The sequence below is a fragment of the Gymnoscopelus microlampas genome, assembly GCF_963454915.1.
Source record: "Gymnoscopelus microlampas genome assembly, chromosome: 21".
NCBI lineage: Eukaryota > Metazoa > Chordata > Actinopteri > Myctophiformes > Myctophidae > Gymnoscopelus > Gymnoscopelus microlampas.
Genome location: NC_139958.1, coordinates 34,335,529 through 34,361,692, shown reverse-complemented (window position 1 = coordinate 34,361,692; position 26,164 = coordinate 34,335,529). Strand labels below are relative to the sequence as shown.

At 40.2% G+C, this 26,164-nt stretch overlaps 1 protein-coding gene across 1 annotated transcript in view; it reads right to left on the bottom strand.

Moving 5' to 3' along the window:
* The window catches only part of ank1b (ankyrin 1, erythrocytic b), a gene marked incomplete at both ends in the record, with an annotated part of 116,758 nt that overhangs the window by 5,422 nt on the left and 85,172 nt on the right, over positions 1-26,164 (bottom strand). Inside the window, 11 exons of the mRNA XM_084047218.1 lie at positions 6,855-6,926; positions 8,073-8,219; positions 9,207-9,338; positions 9,941-10,015; positions 12,733-12,817; positions 13,585-13,704; positions 17,844-17,972; positions 19,458-19,686; positions 20,256-20,352; positions 21,599-21,803; positions 25,874-26,085. Coding sequence (XP_083903344.1) covers positions 6,855-6,926; positions 8,073-8,219; positions 9,207-9,338; positions 9,941-10,015; positions 12,733-12,817; positions 13,585-13,704; positions 17,844-17,972; positions 19,458-19,686; positions 20,256-20,352; positions 21,599-21,803; positions 25,874-26,085 — 1,503 coding nt within the window. The remainder of the gene's footprint in view (positions 1-6,854; positions 6,927-8,072; positions 8,220-9,206; positions 9,339-9,940; positions 10,016-12,732; positions 12,818-13,584; positions 13,705-17,843; positions 17,973-19,457; positions 19,687-20,255; positions 20,353-21,598; positions 21,804-25,873; positions 26,086-26,164) is intronic.

The window sequence follows — 26,164 nt, the reverse complement described above, 5'->3', positions numbered from 1 at the left end:
GTGCTGTAGGCTACAAACTGTTCAAGACATGTAGATGAAGTGATTGTTTTTAGATATATGTTTAAGTAAACATAATACCAGCAAATCACAGTTACTGTACTATCGTTCCAACCCTAGTCACAAATCGTAGGTGTGGGTGAGCAGCATCTTGCAGTCACTGCAAAAGAAACAGCAAGTTGCTGTTGCACTTGCAGTTATACTTGCCAGTGAAAACATGCATAATGTATCCGCCCAAAAATCCCCCAAAATATTGTCTATGCACCCACACACACACACACACGCGCGTACGCACGCACGCACACGTGCGCACACACACACACACACACACACACACACACACGCGCATGCACACGCACATGCTCACACACACGCACGCCTACTGTACGTGGACAATGCCTTTGTCAGGAAGTTTGCAGGATGACTGCTATAAGAATTGACCTAACTGAAGATTGAACTGAAGAGTTGAGTAATACTGTACAATAATGTATTTTATAGATATACGTACAGTATATTGTTGTAATACATTATATGAAAATGTTTATAATGCATTATAATGTGATTATAAGTGACTATTTAGTCATTGGGTGTTTTAAGTAAAGTGAAAAATATATAATAAAATGTATGCAAGAACACACAAAGTGTTTCTTCCCGCACCTCCAGGAATGTCATTAACACCCGATTGAAACTGTGTGGTCAGGGGGTGTCATTTGGTTTCCTTAACGGACAAAATACACTGCAGGTCTGCAGTGTGTGTGAGTCGCGGAATACAGAATGTTTAGCTTTTCCTTTCCTTTCCTGTTGTCATTTAACCCATTTAGACCTGAGGCCGATTCTAAATCCTGACCTAAGTTTTCTGAAAAACTTAACAAATATTTATTAAAAAATTACAAAAAATGTATGTTGCTATATACTGTACATAGCAACAACAATCCCAAAAGGGGTTCCCGTCTTGAAAGGTATAGTTACAAATCGGGGTTCCTGTCCTGAAATGAACAGGGGAGGCCACACTGCTCATGTGTGCAGCATGGCTCTGTGTTGTGTGTGCTGCGTTGCAGACGCACAGTGATCTAGAGATTCGGCCTATTTCTATATCCCATGGCGCCCACAGAAAGCAGCCAAATAGACAATAAACTGCAATCATATTAAACTCTCATCAAAGATATGATTTTCTATTCGTTTTTACATGATGGCCTGGGAACTACAGTTTAGAGGAAAATGATAACAATTTGTGATGATGATTATTTTTTTTATTTCTGTTAGATGCTCTGTCTGATAACATTGTTCATTCCCTTGATTACATGAACTTTACAGATTCGGGATGTTTCATAAAAGGCTGATTCTAGATTACACTCTTAATGTTCTGAGCCATACAACATACAGTCAGAAACACACAGACAATCACAGTCATATAAACATTGACATTGGCAACGCTCATGCTGGCTAGTTTAATATCCTCTACATTGCATGTATCATTCACAAAGTCTAAATTTAAGATAAAATACAGAACCATATTTGTCTGTAGCATCTATTCTACTATCTATTCCAGACATAATACTAATAAGCAAATATAGGCCTGTTCATAGTGTGTGAAATAGCAGCGTTGTGAACACAATGGTTTTGAGATTTGTTGTTCTTTAACATTTTTATCTTTATTTTACATTTTGTTCATTTATTTTCTGTGCTTTTTGGCACTAAAAAATCTTACGTTTTCCTTCCTATGCGACACAGTAGCATTCTTAGTGTTAATTTAACTTTTAATGGTGTATTATAATGGTCCACTTAACACTTAAGTACACACATTAACCCTGGCGTCTAGCCTGACATTCAGCCTGAATTAATGTGAATTTAATTCTGCAATTATGAATTATTAATCTGAAAGTGCTCCCATTGCAGCCATTTTCTGAGATGGGTGTTGCCGAAGAGGGAGTGACGTTGTCAAGCAAGCGACACTGGTCAGTTAGCTTGCTAACTAACTGGCTAGATACGGTTAATGTATGTCAGACAGTTGAGCAAAAACCTGTGTAAGTACATTTTATGAATCAAGGGATAATTAGTACATACACCCTTTATATTTGTTATTCCTGTTATTCTATTCATTACAGCTTGAATAGTTACAGTCCATTGATACAATCAGATAAAGCTACCGTCGTTTTGAAATGTCTGACTGGCGTTGAAATGTCTTATTCAAAGTACGTTGATTGGCCTGGAAAGAAAGAAAACCTTGCAAACGACAGAATCTTCAGACCCTTGAATTGTAACAAAGAATTGTTTTTTTTTATGGCCACGACTAGCGATTTAGGAGCTGGAGCCAGGCTACCTGGTGTCCTTATTTGGGGCAAATTTGAGACATTTATTCTTATTTTATTTTAATTCCTGAGCTCATGATGTGAGTGCTGATAACATGTAACAGCTAAACATGAGTTGGGGGGTTTTGTTTGTGTAAATGAACCATGCTTTCTAGACAATGCAGTTCACATGTTGCTGGACCAATGAGTTCTGATGAGTATTCTAGGCGGAAAAGAACAATTAAAGGACTATACTTCACCCAAATCATCATTGATGATATTTTAGTTTCTAAACAATAAACTATTTGGTACATGTAATGTCTTGTTGCATATTTATCAATACATGATTTTTAGGAATTACTTGTGATACCAGCATGTGTGTACAAATGTTGAATTTTGCACTTAACCCATTCAATCCGGAAAGCATCTGTGTCATTTTAGATTTTAGCTATATATATTTATATAGCAACATATGTTTTTCAGACAACTGTCAAAATTTAGAAGACATTTTTAGAATCGGCCTCAGGTCTAAATGGGTTCAAGAAAAAAGAAAATCATCAAGCTACCATAAACAATAACTCCCGTTCCAGTTTTTATAACAATCCTTTTCCAAAAAACTAAACTAAGAAGAAAAAACTAAGACGTACTTAACAAGTTAATATTATGGTTTAACATTACTACAGTTGAGCAGAAAATGCATAGCCTAATGAACATTAAGCCTGAACCATACATACCTAAGAATAATTAATGGCTGTAATCCTGCTTTAAGTAGAATAGCAGTGGCTGAAATAGTGTAATATACCAAAAACCATACTTGGAACTCAATCAAAGGCAGATCCAATTTCTAAAAGGTTGAGTTTTTTAATTATGTGAATATTGTGTTGCATTGTATGATCTAGCTTTGTACAATTGTGATTGCCATTCAAATCAATTTTTACAAAATATGGCTGTGTGATATCATAGATATCGTAGATTAGATATCATTTAAGGTATATAGGTCAAGTATTAATGGGTGAAATAGTTCTTTAATTTGATCAGAGCGACAGGTTTTATGATGTTGTTGTAATCTTATTATAAGTGGATTATGTGAATGGACGACAGTTATGAGCATGTGTGTGTATTTCTGGGATGGTAAAGGGCCACAGGATGATGGAAGGATGGAAGATGATGGAGGGTGATCAAAATGTGTAAAGTGAAAATGAGGTGGAGTGAAATCAATGTGAATCAGGATTAGAATGAGTTAGAATGAATTAGATGGATCTGGGTTATCCTTCCCTGTACTTATATTTTATATGAACACATACACACAGGTGTAAAAAGGCACACAGTAAATTATACTACTGTACACAATACTGTACGTGGTGATGCACATATAAACACCACATAGATTGTCATGGCACAAACGAATAACACAGCACAATAACTGCACGGCACACTACTCACTTACTATATCCATACACATGCACGCACACGCACGCACGCACGCGTGCGCGCACACGCACACACACACACACACACACACACACACACACACACACACACACACACACACACACACACACACACACACACACACGGACATACACAGACACGGACATACACAGACACAGACATACAGATGATACACACTATTGTGTCACAGGTGAGGTCACTGATTAGATGTGCTCAGATATTGTCACGCACACCCACAACACTACATGAAAACACTTCACACAATATTAAATATTATTATCTCTTATGGCACATAATGTTCAAACAGTGCTGCAGTGACAGTGCGATAGTCATCTGACATGGGCAAAATTGTTTAAATATTTAAATGTTGTTTAAATGTATACTTATTTTTTTCTTGGGTTGCTTTCCTGTACAGGAGACATTAACAACTTAAGCCCTACACTTGCAATGTGTTGTGAGTGGATGTGAGTAGTTGTAGATCTGCTAGTTTTGCTATTATTTATATATTTATTTTATTTGGGAAGTCTTTGAAAAAAATGTCACCTATAATGACATTCTCAAAACAGGTTAAAAGTGGTTAATACCAAACAAACACCTGTTGTTTTGGAAAGTAAACCAGATATGACATATTTCAATCACATTTTAATGATCCACAGATGATACATGTTAACTAACTAATTACTAACTACTAATTAACTGACTGGTCATTTTGCCCACAGCCAAGAGACATCAGCATGTCACTGTTACATCTTACTGTACATGGACATTATGCGCTTTGCAGCTGACCGTGGGTTATTGCTTAGAATTTAAAGACACCATTAAATTCACAGAAAAAAACAACACATTTGATTTGTTAATACATTTGAAAACAAAATTGATAAACACCCAGTGAACAGAGAAACAATTTACAGGATAATTAAAAACTTAGAAAGCATGCCATGCACGTAAAGATGTAATCAAAAACAACAATATCATTGAATGGTTTTTGATTAATTCGAACAATCCACTCAAGGCTGAATGTATTTGAAAATGTATTTGAAAACATACATCTTTTTTAATACCAAGCTGGGCTTGGTTAACCTTCTAAAAATGTTTATCGCTTACAGAGCTTTAAATAATAAAATATATGATATCAATGGTTAGCATGTGTAGCATTAGTACATGTGTACTAATACGCACCCAATTATGTCACGATAAGCAAAGCCAAATGTGCCTATTTTTCCCCCTTCAAATACACATTCAACTACTATTCAGCCCTACACACACACACACACACACACACACACACACACACACACACACACACACACACACACACACACACACACACACATAGGACATGCAGCATGCACATGCATAAAGGTTAGAACACACACACACAGAGCTGGATCGAGAGAGGAGGAGAAAGTCCCCGCTCGACTGAACGAGGGAGGAGCACGGAAAAAAATAAGATGACAGGAGAGAGGAGGCCCAGAGGTCAACATGAGGTCATATGAGGTCAGAGGTCGAACAGGAAGAGCTGTGAGGAGTAGGAGGAGGAGGAGGAGAGGGAGGAAGAAGAGTAGGGCGGCTCGGCAGCAGATATGACATGTTATAGGTACAGAGAGAGAGAGAGAGAGAGAGCGAGAGAGAGAGAGAAACCCATTATCTACTGGTAATAGTTTGATATTTCATCAGGCACCACTGGCGTCCACTGATGCTGAGTCGACGAATGAATGTCGACTATGTTGACTCAATGCAGTTGTGACAATAAGGTTAGGCAGTACCGTTATTTTGGTTGGTAAAGGTAGGGTTATGGTTAGGGTAGGGATTTGGTGTAGGGTTATGGTTAGGGTAGGGATTTGGTGTAGTGTTATGGTTAGGGTAGGGATTTGGTGTAGGTTTATGGTTAGGGTAGGGATTTGGTGTAGGGCTATGGTTAGGATAGGGATTTGGTGTAGGGTTATTGTTAGGGTAGGGATTTGGTATAGGGCTATGGTTAGGGTAGGGATTTGGTGTAGGGTTATGGTTAGGGTAGGGATTTGGTATAGGGCTATGGTTAGGGTAGGGATTTGGTGTAGGGTTATGGTTAGGGTAGGGATTTGGTGTAGGGTTATGGTTAGGGTAGGGATTTGGTGTAGGGTTATGGTTAGGGTAGGGATTTGGTGTAGGGTTAAGGTCAAGGGAAGTGCTTGGTGTAGGGTGAAGGTTGGTGTAAGGGTTTGGCTTAGGGTTACGTTTATGACTGCCACAGACAGCGCAGAGTCAACAACTCAACATAGTTCACATTTTCATAAAAATTATCTGTATAGAGATGCCACAGGTGCCTGATGAAGCTTCAAAATATGTCGAGTAGGGAATGAGAATGGGAGAGAGAGAGAGAGAGAGAGAGAGAGAGAGAGAGAGAGTAGAAACAAGGTATGAAGGCCCAGTGCACACTATATGTGTACTATTACCACCGTATACTAGTGTATCCATCCCAGACACACGCACGCACGCACACACACACACACACACACACACACACACACACACACACACACACACACACACACACACACACACACACACACACACACACACACACACACACACACACACACACACACACACACACACACACACACTCGCGTACACGCGTACACAAATGCATTTAATTTTAACACCAGATATATTGTCAACCTAAATATGAAACTCAACCCTCTAAAATAATTTCTTGAAAGCTATTTGCTGTATACTGCATGTCCTTCATCATGTGCGTTTGCTTGTCTAGTGGATGTTATTAGTCTTTACTGTCTGTAAAGTCTGAGCTATCCTGCATGAGGGTAATAATATCCTCGTTTCTCATATTGAGGCTGCGGTTGAACCATCATGTTTAGGGCTAAAAGGAGGCATGAGGTGTGAGGAATTGCAACTAAAAGAATGATCTGTGCCACCTTCGCCAGGGGAACGCAGTGCGATGGTGTTACACGCATGCTGGGAACCGCGCCTGGGTGTATGGTGGGAGGGATCACACCATTCCCCAGCGCGGCAACGTCACTCGAAAATATTGTTCGGGTCACTCAGATAATTCATCAACATCGGCAGCATCATCATGAGCAGCATACGTCCATGCAGCGCGAGTGCCCTTCAACTTACCCTTTCTGAAAAACGGCGGTCTAATAACACGTGGCTTGTGGACTAGGCGCGGTGACCTTGTGTCCGTGACCTCTTGTGGAGCAACAGAGACAAGGTAAATTAGCTGTTACCTGGACACTAGAGGAGCAGGAAGCTTATAGCAGAGGTGGAACGTCACTGACTTCACCATCAAACTTCAAGTAACCTTCTAACATATCTGTTTTTTCTTTTACCTACTGTATAGGGTGCTGCTATGAATGTTTACACATCTTCCAAGGGTGTTTGCTTTTAAAGCTGCAATCTGAATATCTTTTGTTATTTTGATCAATATGTATATGTATGGTCTCTCTGCTCTTCTATTGAGATATTTAGATCACATTGCCCGATGCTCAAAGCGCAAGGACATGAATCTGAAGGATTGCAGCATTAAATGTTGTGTACAGCTACAGTACTCTAGTTATTTCCAAGTACAACTCCAAATGTTTAAGTCAAATAATATTATTTATGGAAGACAGAGAGGTTAATTGTGCATGAGCTAATTTCTCCATTAACTACTCTTCTTAAGAGTGACTTAGTAAATGTTTTTAAACCCCAATGGCAATATATATAAAATACACTTTTGTCTTTTGTATTATCCCCCCCCCCTAATGTAGCCATTATGCCAATTGCACTTGATCAATGAACTATTTTTCTGCCAACCTCCTCTGTTGGTCTGTGGAGTCTGTAGACAACCATGTGTCTCCTCTGAGACTCATGGAGTCAACAGCCACTTCTTTTCACCTGACAGCAGGGAGTTTCACCGCGAGGGCGTAACGCATGTGGAGGAACACGCTATCCCTCCCAGTTCTGCTGCCTGCTGCACAAGTGCCCGACCGACCTGTGGGAGTTGATAGTGTAGCGACGAATAACACAATCCCCAGTCAGCTTACCACGTACCATGCCTCTGGCATGTACTTTACCCCTGCACCACCCAGACACCCAAGAAAATGTTTTTTTTAAATTACTAAGAGTAGTAGTAAGATGCTAAAATATTCTGCCCTGTGTTTTATCATAGTTGAGCTGTATACTAAGACATTTGCCTAATGAAACCATTGAATTAAGTTAAGTCTTAACATTAAGTTAACTTATTTGATCGTAACCTATCTTAGCTGATCTGTCTTTAATTTTATTAGAAAAGCAGATGCTGCTGATCGTTTTTCAGACTTTAAGCGTGTCTGTGTGTGAGTTTATGTGTCTTACCATTGATTGAGAGTAGGGAAGAGTCGCAGGACAGTCGGCAGGCCCCCTCCTCTGAGGAACCAGGCACTGGCTGAGGAGCCTGGCCTTCCAGTGAACTCACAATGTCTGAACGGTCAATGTTCCTCAGAGCACCATATAGACTCTCCACTGACACACCCACACGCACACGCACACACACACACACACACACACACACACACACACACACACACACACAGTGTAAACACAGAGGTGAAAAACGAGAGAGAGAGCTATGCCATTCTGACGGAGCCAATTCTCTGTAACACTTTCAATGAGAACAGATAGAACAATAGTAGTATTTGAATGTGCACATACTTCTATTTATACTTCTATGTATTCCGGTACATACTATAATTAGCAACAACTGGTGACAAACTGGTACTGCAGCTACATTAAATGTATACTTTTCTAATGAAACATTCTATTGTATTTTCTTTTAGCAATATTATGGATACTTTACAAGTTAAGTGTGGTATAAGCAGGATGATGCCCCGTGTGCAAGTCAGTGGCCTGATGCAAAGTGGAGGGCTGTTTATCCCCGCATCACGCACTTATTTTCTCATAACTGACTTGCTAACAGTGCATTATCCAGCTTATACCACAGTTAACTTGTAAAGTGTCCATAATGACCATCAATGTTAAATGATCCATTAGAAACATCTCCCATGGTTCTCTTTCATTCAATTCATGTATCTGCAGTAACATATTTTTGTCAACAGGTGTCGCCAATTACAAATCAGACTACTTCCATGAATCAGCTGTACAGTATCACTATGCTGCCTGATAACATTAGCCTGTTATTTACCCACTGAACTGGTGCTGAGTTTATATGTTGCTTAATAATATTTTTGTTGATAGAGCTCTATTTGTTGGTGGGAAAAGAATCTGCTGTTTTCTCCTACTTGATAAATTGTTCGTAGTATTGTTGTATAAAAGCTTCATCATGCTTGAGGTTATCTTTGGGTATGACAGAATTACAGCAGTGCTGAAGTACAATGCAATATAACAGTACTTAATCTCATACGGTATGTATATTTATATTCAGGTGCAAACAGAGCTGAAGTATGGAGATACAAGGTTTCTGCTCAACAGCAGAAGGTGTGTCAGACTTACTCTTGGCCCTCTTGCCCTCTCTGCTGGCCCACAGGTTAAGCAGGACAGAGCTCTGGTCCAGTAAGGAGTTAGGGTTCTCCACACGGATCCTGTTAATGTCATCCACACCAAACTGGAGCTCCCGTGCCAGTTCTGACAGAAGGACGGAGGCACAGACAAGCACATACACAGGCGGTCAAAGGGAAGAAGCACGGCCATTTTTCAGAAAACATCAGTGGTGGAAAAAGTACTCACATTTTTACTTAAGTGAAAGTATCAATACTGCACTGTAGAAATACTCAAATACAAATCTGGTATTAAAAATGTACTTGAGCAAAAGTACAAGTACTCATTGTGCAGAATGTCCCATTTCAAGTTTTCAAATGTATACAAATCTTTTGAAAATAGCCGATCTACAAGCTCACAATGCGTCGCAATGCGACGCATTGTGAGCTTGTAGATCGGCTATTTTCAAATGGCCGAAATGTATATAGGGCTGAAGAGGTTACTGTATGTTTTGTAATAATAAACAAAATCTACAAAGTAACTGGTAACTAAAGTTTTTAAATAATTGTAGTGGAATAAAAGTACAATATTTGGATCCGAGATGCCGTGGAGTAGAAGTAAAAGTACTGAAAATTGGAAATACTCAAGTAAAGTACAAATGCCTCAAAATTGTACTTAAGTACATGTACTTAGTTAATTTCCACCACTGGAAAACGTTTGTTCCTGCATGCAGCTCCTACAGAACTGACCTGCCCAGCTCAAACCCAGCTGTTCAGCTATGAGGCTGATCTTGATTTCCGTCCTCTCCATGGCATTCACTGTAGCTGAATAGAAACAACACTCCACTCAGACACACACACACAAGACTGCAGAGCAGTGGTTTTCAAACGTTTTGTGCCCAAGGCACACCATTTGGCAATCTCAAGGCACACCTGCATTCATACAGAAAAAGTCTATCAACAGCTTAGCAACACATCGGGATGCAAGCTTTTTTATTTGATTTAGAAAATGTAAAGAAAATGTTTAAATGTTTGCCTATAATGGCTTGCCCAAAATCGGGACACCAGGTGGTTAAAATATATTTCTTTAGGTTAAAGAGTTTGCCTCTGTATTGGGTGTGCACAAAGTACTCGTACACAGTAGTACGTACCTAAGGCACACCTGGGTTTGTAACAGAGATTGTAGAAGAAACCATGCTTGGATTTCCTCTAAAGGTGTGTTCAGACCAGATGCGAAAATATCTTTCTAATGGCTTGAACCGCGTCATTTTGGTCGCTGGCTGTTGCGCTGCAACATAAGTGTTCATTTAACTAATCGTCTCTACAGTATATGTATACTGTCAGTGACAATAACTGTACACACTTTGGAAACAGTACCGAATTCTAATGACAATGTTTTGATCTAGCAGTTAGTTGTATGTGTGAAAATAAGAAAGATTGAGCAAGTACATGTTCTATTTCATGACTAAAATATATAGATTGTTAACCATCAAGCTGTGAAAAACACACACCAAGCGTGTGTTTTTCCTCCTTCCCAGCTGGCAGCTATACTGCCCGGGATGACAGAGCAGATGTCATTTTGGGAGTAAATAGAACGCAGTTTGTTGACTCAAATGCAGAGGGCTTGTTTTGTTTGCAGTCACATAAAACATGTACACAGGGACCCCTACAGTGTTAAATTCACCAGTGTTCATTTAACTCTGGGAGTGTACAAATGGAACCAAATGGACCCGTGTGGTGTCTTTCTTGCATTGCTGTGTACCCGGTGGTTTGGAACTGGAAGAATCAAGGAGTCAACTGGCTGACCTCAGGCAAGCGTAACAACATAATCAATCAAACAATCATACAGAACAACATCAACGCCGATTGGCTGTCGAGACGCGGAGGGTGAAATGAGGGGAAGCGAACGCCGTCTCAGTTGGAATTTTCTACCTGGAGCAAAGACACTGTGTGATGAAATGCCTTGGTCGTGCCAAGTCATTTTGCATTGACTTTGTATGGAATCGCGCCACTCAAACAAATATCTTTGGGTCCGATCTGAACACACCGTAACAGTTACAGTTCAGCAACCAACCAAGCTGTTTTTAATGCATGTTATTACAAAAGCACAAATCCCATTGGGTAACAATTGCTATGCACCCCATGCATATAATGAGTTATAAATATACTTATAATGGATTATAATCTGATTATAACACTGGATAATTACAGTTATAAACACTCATAAGCAGCTACTCGCAATTTAAACTGCAAGAGTGAAAATCTGCTGCATAATTAAGAATTTAACCTCATCTGTGTTGTGACAATTCAATCAATTCAATTGATTGATTGATTGCAATCATAACACATTATAATGCCTTTTATAATGAATCAAGTACTATAATACTTGTAATAATATTTGTTAACACTTCCTATGCATCCCATGTTAATTCTCATACTTGCATCATAATTACTTTATAATGCTTTATTGCTGTTATAATAACTATTAAACTGCACACTGTCATTATGTCACTGTACGTCACTAAGTGGTCATTTGTTGCTTACAAAATTGTTAAGAGATACTAAATAAATAAAAAATCCAACTATTAGAATCATAATACATGATCTACAAGCTCACAACACGTCATGTTGCGACTTGGAGATCTACAATTTTTGCAGAATGTTCACCTATTTCTGCAGAACTCTAGTGTTCATGTACTGTAGCTAAGTTGCTGTTAAAATACAATAGCAATACTTACCTCAACAAAAGCACTGTTCTGTTGACGGGAATAGGCATTACCCACAAAATATAGAGTTTTTGTCCATACGAACCTCAGGGTTGGCAGACCATGGTCAGTGGAAGTGTAGGTTAAAATAGGGGGTGGTTAGATAAGAGTATCATTCAGATGCTAGAGTCCCATCTACTAATGTAGCATTCAATATATCATAGTGGGACTGAGGTGCAATGTAGCAGTGCTGTGTATTTGTTAGACAGAAAAGGCCTTTCTCCTTTGCATCATCGTTATTCAAACCAACCAGACCACCACTCCTGACTCTTGGCTGATTTGCCGCCGACCAATTGGAAGGCTCCTCTGTCTACGGTACCTCCACTGCGAGGTCCTGCACATTCTCAGTGCTAAGCTATGGTAAAATGCTAACAATATCTGCTGCCATGCCATTGGAAATCGCAGTGGAGAGACCAGCGCCATGCAAAACCATTCATCAGTCACCATGGCTACCAGGACAGTCATAAAGAAAGAAAAAAAGGCTAGTTAGCCATTTGCCATGGAGCTGTTTTGGTTTCTGTTAGGCAAGGCTACCCCATCTTTGGGCATACATTCAATTCCTCTAACTGCACTGCAGAAAACTCTGATGTAGTGCAGCAGTGCGTTGCATCCAAGGCTCAAGTCTTTGTGCCATGCGTGCACACGAGAGAGGTGGAAATAGAGAGGGTGGAGAGGGAAGCGGAGGGGTGTGGGCAGAGGGTCAATGCAACATTCAGGGTCCTTCTCCTTCATGGATATACTGGGAGAGGACCCACGGTCAGGCAAAGGGACACTCACCCAGGACAGGCTCATTCAGTGCACTGTAACGTTCTCTCAAGGCAAGAGGGGTCAATGTTCTCCGACGCTCTTCACTCCCAGCAACCTAAGATGGTCACAAAAGTGAAAATTATTCATTCTTTCAAATCTGTGTTTTGAGATATTTACACCGCAGTTAAGAAGATTTGTGTTAGCGCTCGGCTGGCGCAGTGGTAAAGTCCCTGCCACCTGTCAGCAGGGAGTGTTGGGCGGGAGAAACGTGGAAACGTTTTAGAAATAGACATGGATATGGCAGCACGGACACTTTTTGGCTTGAATTACCCCATCAATCTAACTTTAAAATGGTAATTTCAGTGTTTATTTAGCCCTTAAAAACCACAATCAATAATTCTGCAAACCCATCGAGGAACGTTCATAGATTAGACAACACGTCCCGCAGAAAGATGTCCCCCCTAAATGTCCCCATGCACAGGTAGAGTTGCATTTGAGAAATAGATATTGTGAGGACAATTTTCCTCGTCCTCACAAGAGAAAAGGTTGTTTCATGGTTAAATCAGAGTTAAAAGTCCTTACACTGGGAGCATGATTGAGCCTGATATACGTATACTTAAGTTGCATGCTGGTGTCGCACACCGAAAATATCTAATCTACAAGTACCAAAATGGTGGGTGTGTAGATCTGCTATTTTCGGTGTGCAACACCGCCGCACAACTAAGTATAACTCAGGCGTTATGGGTAGGGTTAAGAGAGGAAAAATGCATTTATAAATTTATCGTCCTGAACTTTTGATATCTTCACAAGCAGTAGTAATATGTTTGTGTACGTGTGCGCGTGCATGTGCGTGTGTATGTGCATGTGCCTGTGTGCACTTACCTTAACACACGGCGGCATGGCGATGTTGAGATTACACAGTACGTGCTGTGCTTCCTCGTATTTGGTGGACTTTCGCATGAAGGACAAGAACCCAGTGGCATCTTTGTTGCTGTCTCTGACCTGAGAGCGACAATTGGAGAGTGCGAGAGGCAGAGAGGGAGATAGAAGGAGAGAGAGACAGAGATAGAGGATGACATGGGGGGGGGGGGGGGGGCAGAGAGGGAGAAAAAGAGAGAGAGAGAGAGAGAGAGGGGGGGTGGAGAGAATGCAAAAAAACAGAAAGGGAGTAAAATAGAGGAGAGGAGAAATGGAAAACGTAGATGGAGAGCGCACAGCAAGACGGAGAACATCAGAGAGAGATGAAGAGAATGGAAGGCAGAGAGAAGAAGGAGAAGAAAAAGAAGAACAAATCTGGTATTAGAACTCTCTGTAGTGTCGGGGGTGCGCGGAGCAGTAACACAGGTCAAGGAGCAAGGAGGAGGAGAAGGAGGAGGAGGGGGGGGTACAGGGATGGAAGCAGTCCACAGGCAGGCGAGAGAGAGAGATTTACCTGCACTTTTTACCTGGACGTCTGTCAGACCAGACAGTTACACAGTGACCGTGAGAGAGAGAAAGAGAGACAGTGAGACAGACATACAGACAGGCGAGGCCGCAAAGATAAAGCAGGCAGGCAAAGAAAGTGAGAGAAGTCACATATAGGACGTGCACACGGTTCGACAAGAGAGCACGTAGATAGGCAGGTAGGTAGGTATAGGTAGGCACAGGTAGGCTGTGTTATGTCGTGGAGACACAGTACTGTACAAGCCATTCATCTGGCTGCAATGGAAGAACAGGCTACGTCACATAGACGGACGAGGTCTGGACTGCAGGGATAGACACACTGAGAGGTAAACGAAGGGACCAATGACCACAGATATAATAACAAATAGACGATGTACGGCTGATTCATAATTTGTCGTGCTTCGGAGTTGCGCGACAAACATAGCCGATCTACAGTACAAGCTCACAGGGCGTGCGATGCGACGCGTTCTGAGCTTGTAGTTCGGCTATGTTCGTTGCGCGACTCTGTCGCACGACGGAGTATAAGTCAAGCCAGACACTGACAAACGGACACACAAACATACAGATGTACGCAAATTGATTTCCAAAAAAAATAAGCCATTCTAGAAAAACAATGAGGCAAGAGCAAACAAATAACGAAAGAAAAAAAAGAAAAGAAATGAGTTCAGGGTGTGACACACAAACATAAACAAGAAGGGGGTGGAAAATAAACAATCTTCAACCTTTATTTTTCTAGTAGGACGTTAAAGATGCTGTAAGTGGTATTATTCTGTTAAAATAAGTGTTAAAGATAGCTCTATATTTCCAGAGTATTTGTTCAGGAACAGGGATCTCCCCATCTCTCCAGCTCTGAATATAGAGACCAGCTTGCACTTCACACAAGCTGGCAAAAAGTTTGAAATCTTGTTCAAAATTACTAAACCTGTTTTTGCCGCATTCCTAAGCCAATAATTTGATGACCAGCGGACCGGTAGGCAGCAGTTCCGGTAGGAGACACAAAGGAGACTCTTTGTGTCTCCTACCTGAACCGCTGCCGGTCATCAAATTATGGGCTTAGAAATGCGACAAAAACAAAAAAAAAATCCATGAATTCAAGTCTCCATGGGGTGTCTAATCGATAGAAAAAAGTAATTTTAGGGGTGAACTATCCCTTTAACAATGGGAAGTGTACCTTTAAATATTCCACAACTGCCATAATACTATACAGTTTTGGGCTACAAACAAGCTTCCCAACTTTGTAAACACCCATTTTGTAACTATTGCACTGGGAAACAACATACACTATACGAGCTGCTATTACAATATTCTATTAAATGTTTTGTTTTACGAACCGCTTTCTAGTGGTGTAAACATCCAACTGGATGTTGACATGGGTTTTCACATGTCCTAGCAACAAGACACTTAGCGGCAGTCCTGTCATACAGTATGTCATTTTCAAGAGCAACTAATGTCAGAGGACTGCTGCTCATGTTTAATAGAGGTTTGAATGCTGAAAAGTGCAGAAAAATGTACTGCCAAACCAAACAATCATATTACTTAAAGAAGAAACTCTTTAAGTTCGTACAATTATACACTTTGAATGAAATGAAAATATACATATCTTCAGGGTGTAACAGTGCACCAAAATGTATACAAACCTACTGCTATTACTGCAACAAACTAACTGCTCCAAGAAATAATCGAATGAAAAATATAATACGTTAATTAAACAAAAAAATATATGTTTTAAGAACTGAACTTCCTCTCAAAGGGGTAACCCCCCCATAAAAAAACAAAAAACAAAAACATAACAAACAACCTTTTCCATTGCACTTGCAAATTTAAGTGTCAGGACCAAACACCACTCTAATCACAGCGAGTTAATTTACTACCACAGCAAGAGATGGCACAGTAAGTGTCACAACCCCACAGCCAGATTTGTGCAAGTGTGTTCATAAATGGTAAGTTTGTACAATATGAAACATGGACAACAGCAGCTTTTGCTTATTCATGAATGATATTCACATTTGCACGGTGCTGTTTTAAACAAGCTAACATGTTTGATGTGTTGCCAGCAGCGTACTCGAGCGCTACTAAACAATGCTGCTACACTGCTTTCATCCTATCCACTTGTTTTCCCCGTTGTTGTACTTCATAGAGAAACCAAAGTGTTCCCAAATACACAGGAGATCTTAATGATAACGGAGAGGTCTTCAAACTCTTCCATCTCGGCTGCCGACATGATGGACAGGGTTTAGGTTTTAAGCGTAGTGACTGTGTAGCCCTGTATGGTGCACTCCCTTAATAAGTTCATGTGGAAACTCGGATTTTACAGTTTTTTTTGCACTCGGATCGGTACACTGAACGTCCTGTGCCGAAACATTTGAGTATAAATAAGTGTACTATTACACCCCTATTATATGTATATACACACACAATAGTTACATACGGATTCATGTAATTTGTATGTAAGTTATGAATGAATACATGATGCAAAATCAACAATATAACAACAATACCCATTATGAATGGACTGTCAACAGACACACCCATACGAACACACAGAACATAACTGACAACCCTACTTACAGAAATCCTTCACAACGATTTGTTGAAATATGAATGTGACATAATTTCTCTTCTATTGCATTTTCTTTTCCTTTTTTTCTGTGATGTCTAAATATCAATATGCGTCCACTGTATTTGAAGGGGACCTTGTGGGTTTCTAATTTCCTGTCAACTCTATTATGTGGATTTATATACATATCTATGTGCAGTAATACATATACACAAACACAGATTGTTTACAAAGACTAGAAGATGTATCAAGTGAAATTTGTACAGTTGCACAGTTGATTTTATATTGACTGATTCTTTATGATTTTGATTTTTTATTACTAATATTATGATTGATTTACATTTACTGAATGTATTTTTTTAGGGTATAATATAAACTATTATAACATACTGTTTATTGTTTTAAAAAAATATATTATTAACAATATATTGTTATATGACAAGGTAAGAAGGGGGCCAGACAAAATAAGCTTTTGCTTCTCTCTGCCCCTTCTTGAACAAAAATGGTTGTGCTTTGTTATTGTGTTGATGATGTATGGAGTATGGAGTTTTCTGTATTTTGTATTTGATCAAGATAATAAGATAAAATCAAATGAGTGTTTTCTCTGTAAAGGTATTTTTCCATTTCAATTGTTTTAAGACGTTCTGTGACCTTGCCTGCTGAAGTCTTCCAATTTCCTATTTCCTATTTCCTATTTTATAATGATAATAAATTATTCTGAATAATTTACCACATATTAGGTGTTCAGTTTGAAGGGAAAACTGTTAAAAAATAGTTGGAATCAATTAATATGGTTTAGTTTTATGTATTTCTGCTGTGATACTGCACTGCTAAGATATTATAGCAAATACTTGTTCATAGTATGTGTAATTCTTACTTAATTGCGTTCCGGTGTCGCATGCCGAAAAATAGCAGATCTGCAAGCTGAAATACGTGTCTCTTCAGAGCTTGTACTGTAGATCAGTTATTTTCGCCGTGGGACACAGGTGCAAAACTATAATATATAAATCAGGCTCTAAAAACTCGACATACAGTGAATATACAACATAACCACGATATGATCTGACAAATTCACAACTGTAGATGTGAGTAATCGGAAGACAAGACAGGTACATATAGAGGAGCAGACAGGGTGACAGACCTTGACAGACACGGGAAGCCGGTTATCTTTGAAAGCCTGGAAGCTGAAGCTCCGCGGTTGTTGAGTGGCTTTCCGCACAGGCACCAGGTTCCCGGAACACTCCAGGAACAACGGCATGCCCTCCATCACCTGAGAGAAGCAGAAGGAGTTTTAAAAAGGTGGTGGTGCGGGTCCATTCGGTTCCAAATGCACATTCATGGCACGTTCCATTAGCACTGAGGATTTTGCGGTGTGGCAATGCAATCAAATGAAGGTGGCAGGTGGCCAACAGAGACACTCGTGTCGTAAACCCAGGGTCATACTGTATGTGTGATCATTGGCAGTTGTTTGGCAGATGTGGGAATTCCTCTAGGGATTTTAGTTGCATATGAGCTTTTGTGTGTGTGTGTGTGTGTGTGTGTGTGTGTGTGTGTGTGTGTGTGTGTGTGTGTGTGTGTGACTAAAAGCTCCCCTGCTGGTTGGATTAATTCCCGAGAAAATGGCAATTTTCCTGTAAAATAATAATGAATCATTAACAACTGACAGCCTAAGCTTCAGTTGCTGCAGTTAGAGAATACGCGATAATCTTTAACAAAGCTCATTCCAAAACAACACGGCAACAATCCAATGAGGTCCTGGATGGCCGTTGGTTGAACCAAAAATAAATTACAATCATTAAACCTTTTTTTCTATCATGTGAATAGATCTTTTTTTGTATTTAATTTAGTGCATCCTTTAACAGAATCTTCTTTGAAAAGAATCTCAATATTGAGGTCTAGCCTTTCTCACGGAGCTATACTGCCACCACCAGAGGGCGACATGACACTACATTAGCTTGGACACACTAAACTCTCTAGAATTCAACTAAATGCCTATTGCCTGCCCTAGTGCCATACACTAGAAGACTTTGAAAAGACTTACTGACACCCTCTTTCACATCTACAGACAAAGTGTCATCAGTCACAAAGAGTGAAGTTATCTTGGTAGGATATAGCAAATACAGTTACGTCTGGCACTGGTCCTATGAGAATCTTTTCTCTGTGTAAAGTCCAAGTCATGAGCACAATTAATGTTCACCAAATAACACTTAGTTGCGTTCTGGTGTCGCGTGCAGACGGACACAAAAAATGGCTGCTGCATGGACATGCATACGTATAAACATAGCATAGCCTACACGAGTACTGTATAGCGGACCCTGAGGAGATCTCTAGGAGGCATCTTGTTGTTGCATGTCACATGTCTGTATCGGTCTGTATTTCTGTTCATATAGCTTTTACATGGGTATGTCATGTCATTGCATGAGGTTTGTCATTTTGTGGGTGATTATGTGGGGTGCGAGCGGGTAGTTACAGCAGAGCTGTGGTCTTGTATTTTGTCTTTTGTCTGTGTATGCACGGATGTACTGTATTTGTTGTATTGTTCTGTTTATTGTAATCTTTGTGTATTTATGATAAGGACCCCCCTCGAAAACGTGATAATGCATCTCTTATCCCTCTAATAAAAGTACATTATTATACAGGTTGTTGACAAGGTTCACATCATTGAGCATCACATAAGCTTGTGATGTTAAGTTTTATATTGTTTTTTTTATCCAATTCACTTTAACTATAACTTCATCCGCTAACTAGTGCTGACCTCAATGTCTCGGCTCCGAGCCACCTCCGTGAAGTTCTCATGCAGCTCCAGGGTTTTGTCCATCTTGTCGTCTGTCATGCAGTAACAGCGCAGGCGTCCCTCACGCGCCTCGTTCATCTTGGCGAACACCACAAATTTGGCCATATAGGGGACTGACATCAGCTCCTTGTACAGCAGGTTGGCAAAGGTCACCGCTTCAGCTGTACGTGGACAATCTGCCAGCCAGAACCTGGATAGATGGACAGACTTCATCAATACTGTATGTAGTAACGTGACCTACATGTTTACATGGGCCTCTGTTGTGTTTTCCTTGTGTGTCATGTGTTCATGTATCCATTTGTAACTGTGAGAGATATATTATATGTATAATTATTTTCTGGGAAAAGACAAATAAAGTAATAAATAATAATAATAAAAAGAAAATAATACATCCACAATACAGTAGCTTTCAAAAAGGTGTGGTATAAAATGATTGCTTTTCCCCAGAACAATTAGTATGATAGTGAAATAATCATTTTGGTAATTTTGTCAGTCCGGCAAAACTCCAGAATTATTTACCTCTTTGTACTTTTTACCCTAAATATATTCTAGTAAGTTAGCAACAGTGTTACAATGTTGCAGACTACGTGATTGCTGCCTTATAGAGGTGACAGGGAAATAGTAAAACCCAAGCAACAGAGGTGTTGTGAAAGTGTGACATACTGTATCTAAAGGCTGAATGCTGTCTATTGCTCCTTTCAAATTAAGAGTGAGATTTTTACTGTGTAACGTCAAGTTGGTAAGAGTCAGATTCCTCACCTTGCAGAAACATTGGTGGTGAAGTTGGCACAGTTGTTGGTGTACATGAGCTTGGTGGTCCCAGTGATGTCTTCCCACTGGGCCGGTGCTGTACCACCTGGACAACACCAACCACAGTAATCAAGTTAGTATTGACTCCATATTTACACTTTAAAGTCATACGGTGTAACTTAGCTTTGTTTTGGTGACTGAGACACTTGACTAAAATTATTAATAGACTATTTGTAATGTAATCTAGATGCATGTTATGTAGACAGATGCCAGGTTCATTTGTTGACCAGAGGCATAGTTATATAGTTTGTATAGTTTCAATCTACAGATTATTTTTTATTTTTATATTATACTGTTTAGAATGATTTACTGTTTAGACTTAGGTTCCAGGTTTACCTATGATCCTAGATTACTATGCAGGCATTTGATGTATTACCTCATGTTTACCTAACCTGACGCTACCAGATCCAAGAAGCTTGCTCCACCATCTGGCAGGGTCAGGTTAATGTTTACCTTGCTTACTGTAAATCGCTCTGGATTAAGAGCATCTGCTAAATGCCTAAATTGTATATTTAGAGAAGTGGTCACAACACATTTAGTATGTGGAATGGTTATTGTGGAAAAGTATGCCAGTGAAAAGTTATATATAAAAAAAGTTACACAGTATGACTTTAAAACAACAATAACATCCATTCTACAAATGACCACCAATTAAGATACAATTAAAACTCTCCTACTGTACTGCCCAGTTGTGTGTTTTGTGTCTTTGATTCCCTGTTTGTTCTTTGCCCCGCCTAATTGTAAATCTCTTGATCACTCATCAGCTTATTCCAAATCAACCAGTCAGAGTGGACTGCATTTCATTCTCCTAATCACATTTGCTCCTATTTAAACCCTGTTTGTCTCTGTGCTCCGTGCTCTCTGCCAGGTTGTATCACCATGTGTGTCTCTGTGCCTGTCTTTGCATGTGTTCTCTGCTCACCAGTCAGTAACTTTTCAGCCTGATTATTTAAACCAATTACTTAGCTTTGCCATTATTGCACCCGTTGGCTGCTGTTAATATTCTGTCTCGTCTCTGACTCGTTTAACGCCTGCCGTTTGTTGGATTAGTTCACCAGGGGTTTTCTCTTATGGATTACGTCCAAGGACTTGATTAATCAGTTTTCTGTGAATCTGTACTTAAAAACTCCTGGAAACTCTGTTCACTTTTGGGTCCAAAAAACGTTATCCTGACAATGTAATGTGCACATGAGCCGATTAGACTTAATCATGAACAGCTGGTACCACACCAGTAGAGAGGGGTAGTGCTTCAAAGAAAAACAAAAATCTCTTAAATTCAGACTGGACCGTACCAATGACACTGCAAAGGAGGCGCAAGCTAGTGGTGTCTCCCTCCCCAGCATCACGTGTACTCTCCCGCCAGGACGGAGGCAGTGGGATGCGCAAGCCAATTGGACGGTGGAACTTGCGTCGGCGCGGCTCTACGGTGACTACAGGGCTGAAGGTTGCCTGGTTACCAAGTTGTCGAGTCAACATTTCATCGGGGATTGGCTGAGCCTGAGGTGGGAGGGGCACAGGGATAAAGAGAGCGGAAGATAAAGAGTGAGATAAGAGAGTAGAGAGTTAAACAACATTTTAAAAAGAAGGAATACTGGCAGAAAAAGACTCGCTCTCTGCATACACTATTATTAGGAAGACTCCTTAGACAGAGACTAAGAAAATAGTATTTATTTTATTTTAACATGCTCATAAAGTGCTCTGTGCTCAAAGTGAGGGATGCAAAAAAGTAGCAAACGTTTCGGTCCTAGGTCCTTCGTCAGTGCTATTATGAGATCCTCATATAACACTGACGAAGATCCTAGAACCTTTTTCTGCCAGTTCTCCTTTATGTTTTTGAGACCACCAACCCTGAACAAAGGACAAAGAATACCCTGTATAAAAAGAAGGAATAGAAATAAATCTATAGGCATGAATGCAAGTAAATTTAAGGTCAATTTCAATTAAGATGATTGGGCTTTTTATGTTCACATTTAGATGCAGAGCACATGATCGACAGAGGTGACCTTACTTATGTTTCACCCGTTTCAATTGAAACAGGCCCTGCCCTCCGGGGGGTCCACGAATGACAAACAACAATTGAATTATTCAGCAGCATTGTACTCGCATCTGTTTTAGTCTTCTGTTTCTGCTGCACCATATTTTGGCAAGCGAAGTCAAAGTCTCACTTGCAGAGGTTTTGGAATGTGGGATCGACTCACATGAGAAGTCAAATGCACACCGTGCCCACATGGATAGCTGGAGCGAAACGGGCCCGAGGTTCTTAAGGCCGCCTCTGCACATGAGCACAATCATACTACTATAAGTCTATGTAATAGAGAAGGATTGTAGGCAGAACTAGGAATACAGTGAGGCTGGACTGAAAACAGAGAATGGATAACAACACACTTTAGAGTAGTCACAATGCGACAAGTTCTTAGCTTGAAGAGCCGTTCTTGTCGGCAAGAGACACTGTTGTGCAATGGGGTATATGTCAGTGTGTCTCACAACTTAAATCAGGGAACTGAAGATGAATGGCTGGATAAAAGAACAACATAAGTCAACACCAAAAACCTAATTGACACATGCAATTTTTGGTTCAAGATAAAAAAAAGATCAGTGCTATGACAAGCAATGAAAAAAGGAAAGAAAATCGCTTTGAAACAAAACACACAAACCAAAATTCCATTGCGTCATCCTTTTTGTCAGGATGGGGAATCAGGATGGTAGTCTTGATGAAAGACTATCGCCACGGTGCTGCCAAAAGCTCTTACTTGACACGACAGACAACACTTATTTCCCTGAACTCATTTAGGAATGGGGAGTGACAACATGAAAGGCTGAGATGCTCCTCTTTGATAAACCACATCCAGAGTTTAGCAAACAGGGTCTTCAATTTGATTCTGTAAAAATCTGCATACATACTGCTATCATACCATAAATTAAAGCAATAAGCCACAATAGGGTGTGGTTTTCGGTGGATTTTAGAACAGCTAAGAGGCCTGACTGACCCTATTTTTCTAAAACACTTACCAAATAGGGCAATGTGAAAATCGTAATCATATCCCAATTAAAACAGATTTTAATATAAATTTCACTACAAGAATGATTTCTGCAAGAAAGTAGTCCCTGTGACCGCCTGCACAAACAAGGAAGTTGCTGTACAAATGCATGGAGGTACCGAGTGGTAACGGAGTATTTAAGTAATGCATTTGTTGTCAAACCTTGGGGAAAAGGAGCGTTCCTCTTACCATAGGAAAAGCAAAATGGCAATGTTTGATGCAGAATTGAAAGTCTGTTCCATACTTATTTATATGGATGTAAAGCAATCCGGATGTAATAAGCTAATTAAAATATGTCACACTGTATGATCAATTAGAGTTACAAGCCCTAAGCTTTGATCTCCAGGGTTAACTTTGGGATGAAGATGGATTATCCACTTGTTACTTTCCAAGTTTACTTGGAAATGAATTTAAAACAAAAATCCCCAAAACATACAATAAAGATTAATGAGACTATTAGCAGGCTATTTGCCACCATAACCTCTTAAATCGTATATACTTAGTAACCAGGGGTCCCCCAGGGTTCTATTGGTGTTCCCATCCTTTTTTCCTTCTACATGAAATCTCTTGGCCAAAAATAGCCAATCGACAGGCTCACAAGCTTTGAGCTTGTATTGCTATTTTCCACAAAAGGGCGCCGCTAGTGTTCATGTGGTCATCTGAATAACAATGACAGCCAATTCATAAAGTAAACATTGCATATATTGTGGCTTGTGTGGAGTGGTGTAAAGTAACTAAGTACATTTACTCAAGTACTGTACTTAAGTACAATTTTGACGTATTTTTACTTTACTTGAGTATTTCCAGTTTTCAGTACTTTTACTTCTACTCCACTACATCTCAGAGGCAATATAGTACTTTTACTCCACTACAATTATTTGACAACTTTAGTTACTTTTCAGATATAAATTATGATATTATAAAAAATACATTAACCACTTTATCCCTATTTTATACATAGGATATTTGAAAATAGCCGATCTACAAGCTCACAACGTGACGCGTTGTGAGCTTGTAGATCTGCTATTTTCAAACATGTTAGTACTTTTACTTTTGGTACTTAAAGTATATTTTGATGCCAACACTTTTGTATTTTTATTGCAGTATTGATACTTTTACTTCTGTGATGTGAACACAGCATGATTGAAATGGGCAACACAGAATTGAGGTGACTGGCACAGGTATGTATGTTGGCACAGGTTCATGGACAGAGGAAAACAGTCAGCTGTTAAACTAACTAAACATCTGTCTCCAGTGAAAACCTGTTTCCAATTGCATTCCAACGCACCAAATGATCAGCAGTTACAGTTCATTTAACTTTTACAGCAAGTCCATAATGTGGACTGGCTGTATTAATTTGTCACAATGTGACCTTCATTTATCTCTCCTTCCTCCACTGATTCGGCATCCTCCCTCCTTCTTTCCCTTCTCCATAAATGCTGTGAAAGACTCCGAAATTGTCAGACGTCATTGTTTACAACGGCTGTAGCCACTGGATGCATCAATGTGTTGACGCATCTTTCAGAGATCGTTTCTATTTTGGAATTGGAGCGTTGATGCGCTGCACAGACCATCCAAAATCTGTTACAATGCAGAAAGCTAACCTCTTTTTATTTCAAACTTGTATTGCAGTGCATACTATGTATGTTTGTTTTGACTGGTTTGACCATTCTAGAAACGTTAATCTGTATGTCAGGGCCTTAAGTCTCTCTCTCCTCCTTCTCCTCCTTTCTCTCATCTCCTTCTCCCCTTTATTTTTACCCGCTTTCAGAGCTGCGGGTCTATTTACAGACTGACCTACTAGTCGACAGATTTCCGACATGTATTCGACAGATTTTTTGCGTGATTGGCTGTCGCTTAAGCCAATGGGAATACTTTCCATACTCTGAACGGGCGGCCTCGTCCTCCCAAGCTATGGGACTAGACACGCCTCTCTCAGTGGATTCTGAGCGCTAGCCGAATTTGGCTAATAGTTAGCTTGTATGATGTTACTAACTAACTGTTTTTAGCCAAACGCGGTCTCCATTAGTTATCGACGCAAGTTGCGTTATTAATCCCGTAATTTTCATGTATTGTACATCCCAAAATAAAATGTATTAACCATGTTATGGTGCTGTAATGACTTCATATTTTCGCAACATAATGTCCTTTACACGGGCCTTGCAAAAGAGGATCGCTTCCGCATTTTCTTCTTCGTTGGTCCAAATAATGATACGGTTGCCAGATTTTTGAGAGAGAAATAAGCAACCAGGTCAATGAAAAAAAAAAAAGACTGCCGCAAGCGGGGATATTATGACTTTATGTCATTTCTTGTTTTTAAAAAGACATTTTGGCTGCTTTTCTGCCTTCATTCAATAGTACAGTGGAGCGAGACAGGAAACAGGGAGAGTCCGGAATTGAACCTGGGACTTGCTGTCAGGCATCAGAGCCTAAGTGGTGCGCGCCTTAACCTCTCGGCTATCGGCGCCGCAATATGCATCTCCTTCTCCCTTTTCACCCCCTTGTCTCTCCCAGCGTTCTCCTCCTCACCTGAAGTCCCAGTCGTACTCTCTTGGTGACCGCCGTCTCAGGGAAGATGGCCTCCACATGGGGCACCAGCTTGGTGCTCAGCCGGCCGCCCTCCGGGCCAATCAGGTCGCTCTCCTGCTGGACGCGGGAGACCACGGCGAAGTAGAGCGGGAAGTCGGTGGAGATGATGCGGCGGATTCTCTTCTTCTCGAGCTCCTCTTGGCTCTCCAGGTCTACAGAGGCGAAAGGGATGGGGAGGGGAACGAGGCAGAGAGGAAGAAAGGACGGAATCCGAATCCGTTTATTGGTCAA